This window comes from Sinocyclocheilus rhinocerous, unplaced genomic scaffold (assembly GCF_001515625.1).
Source record: "Sinocyclocheilus rhinocerous isolate Xijiao unplaced genomic scaffold, SAMN03320098_v1.1 scaffold2648, whole genome shotgun sequence".
NCBI lineage: Eukaryota > Metazoa > Chordata > Actinopteri > Cypriniformes > Cyprinidae > Sinocyclocheilus > Sinocyclocheilus rhinocerous.
In genome coordinates this window covers 236,878-240,573 of record NW_015655994.1, presented here as the reverse complement: position 1 = coordinate 240,573, position 3,696 = coordinate 236,878, and the positions used below count along the sequence as shown (strand labels likewise).

The 3,696-nt window shown below is 37.4% G+C and overlaps 2 protein-coding genes across 2 annotated transcripts in view; both read left to right on the top strand.

The window, feature by feature from the left end:
- Window positions 1–2,632, top strand: part of slc25a20 (solute carrier family 25 member 20) — a 9,918-nt gene extending 7,286 nt beyond the window's left edge. The window contains exons 8-9 of the mRNA XM_016526342.1: window positions 46–170; window positions 2,215–2,632. Coding sequence (XP_016381828.1) covers window positions 46–170; window positions 2,215–2,277 — 188 coding nt within the window. The 3' untranslated portion in view covers window positions 2,278–2,632. The remainder of the gene's footprint in view (window positions 1–45; window positions 171–2,214) is intronic.
- A 95-nt stretch (window positions 2,633–2,727) lies between these two features.
- prkar2ab (protein kinase, cAMP-dependent, regulatory, type II, alpha, B) overlaps window positions 2,728–3,696 on the top strand; it is an 18,281-nt gene continuing 17,312 nt past the window's right edge. Inside the window, exon 1 of the mRNA XM_016526356.1 lies at window positions 2,728–3,250. Coding sequence (XP_016381842.1) covers window positions 2,989–3,250 — 262 coding nt within the window. The 5' untranslated portion in view covers window positions 2,728–2,988. The remainder of the gene's footprint in view (window positions 3,251–3,696) is intronic.

The window sequence follows — 3,696 nt, the reverse complement described above, 5'->3', positions numbered from 1 at the left end:
GTGTGTGTGTGTGTGTGTGTGTGTATGTGTGTGTTCCATCCGCAGCTCCAGAGGGCAAATATCCCAACGGCTTCCGGGACGTTCTGCGAGAGCTGATCCGGGAGGAGGGCATCGGCTCGCTCTATAAAGGCTTTAATGCTGTGATGCTGCGAGCGTTTCCAGCTAACGCGGTACGACTGGCGCTGTGACGCACACACAGGGTCATACGAGGGTCAGACCGGGTCACAGTTCACTGATTTAGTGCCCAACTCCAGTGACTGAATTGCATCTTCACCATTCTATGAATTTGTTTTATTTTATTATATTTATTATTATAATTCTTTTTAAACTAGCTATGCTTTCAGGGTTTTTATTTCTCTCATTGATTTTGGTGATACTATAATACTTTTATTTGAATCACCATGAATGAGCTTAAAATACTACAACATAACATATAAACACAATTGAACACTTCAAATATCATGGTGAATCGTCATGAATGTCAAAATACAAAAAATCTGCATGGTCTCAAAAAATAAGCTTTATTTTCTTTATGCTTTTTTTTTCTTTTAATTAAATACATTTTTTCTCTAGATTTTTGGGGTGAAATATACGGAAGCCCATTTCCACTCATAAGAAACTAAAGTCATGCTTTAGTAAATCATAATTATGAGATAAAAAGTCCAAATTGTGACGTACTAAGTCATAATTATGGGATAAAAGTTGAAATTATTACATTAAAAAAATCAACTGTGATTTCAACTTTTTATCTCATAATTTATATTTGTCACAGTTATGCCATATTAATCTCATGATTTTGACTTATCTCATATCTGATAATTATGACCTACTGTTACAATTTTTACACTTTATCTCATAATTGACTTTGTCATAATTGTAACTTAAATCACATTATTTGACCTTTTATCTCATAATTATGACTGTTATCATTTTTACATTTTATCTCATAATTGGCTATGTCGTAATTAGGACTTTTTAAATCTCATGATTTTGACCTTTTATCTCATAATTATGAGTATGTCCTATTTTTTGTGTTATAATTAGACAAAGCATGATGTTTTCCCCTCGTGTGGCAGAAATGGAAATATGAGCTGGATGTGCTTTCCTGAGATAAAAACTCAAAGTCAGAGAGGCCCGAGGCGCATCAGCAGCTCAATAACACTGACACGCTCTCTCTCTCTTCAGGCCTGCTTTCTGGGGTTTCTGGCGCTGTGACGCACACACAGGGTCATACGAGGGTCAGACCGGGTCACAGTTCACTGATTTAGTGCCCAACTCCAGTGACTGAATTGCATCTTCACCATTCTATGAATTTGTTTTATTTTATTATATTTATTATTATAATTCTTTTTAAACTAGCTATGCTTTCAGGGTTTTTATTTCTCTCATTGATTTTGGTGATACTATAATACTTTTATTTGAATCACCATGAATGAGCTTAAAATACTACAACATAACATATAAACACAATTGAACACTTCAAATATCATGGTGAATCGTCATGAATGTCAAAATACAAAAAATCTGCATGGTCTCAAAAAATAAGCTTTATTTTCTTTATGCTTTTTTTTTTCTTTTAATTAAATACATTTTTTCTCTAGATTTTTGGGGTGAAATATACGGAAGCCCATTTCCACTCATAAGAAACTAAAGTCATGCTTTAGTAAATCATAATTATGAGATAAAAAGTCCAAATTGTGACGTACTAAGTCATAATTATGGGATAAAAGTTGAAATTATTACATTAAAAAAATCAACTGTGATTTCAACTTTTTATCTCATAATTTATATTTGTCACAGTTATGCCATATTAATCTCATGATTTTGACTTATCTCATATCTGATAATTATGACCTACTGTTACAATTTTTACACTTTATCTCATAATTGACTTTGTCATAATTGTAACTTAAATCACATTATTTGACCTTTTATCTCATAATTATGACTGTTATCATTTTTACATTTTATCTCATAATTGGCTATGTCATAATTAGGACTTTTTAAATCTCATGATTTTGACCTTTTATCTCATAATTATGAGTATGTCCTATTTTTTGTGTTATAATTAGACAAAGCATGATGTTTTCCCCTCGTGTGGCAGAAATGGAAATATGAGCTGGATGTGCTTTCCTGAGATAAAAACTCAATAAAGTCAGAGAGGCCCGAGGCGCATCAGCAGCTCAATAACACACACACTCTCTCTCTCTTCAGGCCTGCTTTCTGGGGTTTGAAGTGGCCATGAAGTTTCTGAACTGGATTGCTCCAAATCTGTGATCCGGAGGAACCGCACCAGATGTGAGCGGCGCGGCAGACTGTAGCACATGTTAATGAACGTCTCGCTGCTTTATGATTTATTCGAGAGGATTTTAATCAGTGCCTTATAACAGACTGTGAACCGATTTCTGCCTTCAGGGAAACTGAATGTTTATAATGTAGAATCCGATCCTTTAACAGCTAGCAAACCTCCGTCTGTATGCTAGCATTCATCCGTTTACTGCCTCCAGCCCTCACGACAGGAATTCAGTACACAGTCAAGGCCTGTTCTCTTTTAATTGTTTTGTTCATTAGGTTTAATTCACAGTTATTATCACCCACATCATGTACATAAATAAATGTGTATTGATCATTTTCATATGGTCTGTGAGTATTGATTTGTGTTTCTGTCATCATCAGTCGATGAGTTTTTCCCTTCAGTGTCCTCAGCTTACCTCAGTTTAATTAAAGCCCGAGTCGCTTCTCCGCGACGGATTTGTGTACAGATTTAATTTGATCTTTTGAGAAGAATATGCTGATTCAATCTACAGAATAAAAGAAAGATAAAAGCTGTACTTCGGCGTCCTGCGGTCGTGATATTTTTGAGGACAGTCGATATTTTCCGCTGTCGATCCGTCACGGGTCAATGGTTCTGGCCGCCGGTGGAAAGCGGTTTTGGAGCCGTATGGTGAGCTCTGGTACTGTGGTGTTTGGTTGGGTCTGTCGGTCAGGATGAGCATGGAGGTTCCTGCGGGTCTGACCGAGCTGCTGAAGGGCTACACGCTGGAGGTGCTGAAGCGGAGGCCCGCGGACCTGCTGGAGTTCTCCGTGCAGTACTTCACCTGTCTGAGGGAGCAGCGCAGCTCCAGCCGCGCCAGCAGCAGCCGCTCACCGGTGATCCGCGGCGTGGCCTTCGACCAGGACTCCGCACCCACCGACTCCAGCGAGGAAGAGGAGGAGGAAGATGACTTCCCAGATGATTTTACATTCAAAGGTGTGCGCTGAACTGCGTGTTTTATCATCTGTTAGTTATGAGCTGATGCATTCATGTGTGTTCATGTGTGGAATGAATCATGCATGACTTATAAAGGCACATATGTATATATCTGCGATTATACAGAGGATATTTGCCAGATAAACAGATTCAGTTGACATTAAATATTGTAATCATTATAAATACATAAACAGAAATATTGAATAGAGAGAGCGAGCGAGCATTAACGTCTGAGTGAATTAAAGTTTTATTATTTCTTATTTAGCTCCTGTTTGCTTTTTCATTTGTAATTAATTGTATGAGAGAGTGAACCAATAGTGACTCTTATTTCTCTGTCTGTCTGTCCGTCTCTATCTATCTATCTGTCTGTCTGTCTGTCTGTTTGTCTGTCTGTCTGTCTCTCTGTCTATCTATCTGTCTGTCTATCTATCTGTCTGTCTGTCTAT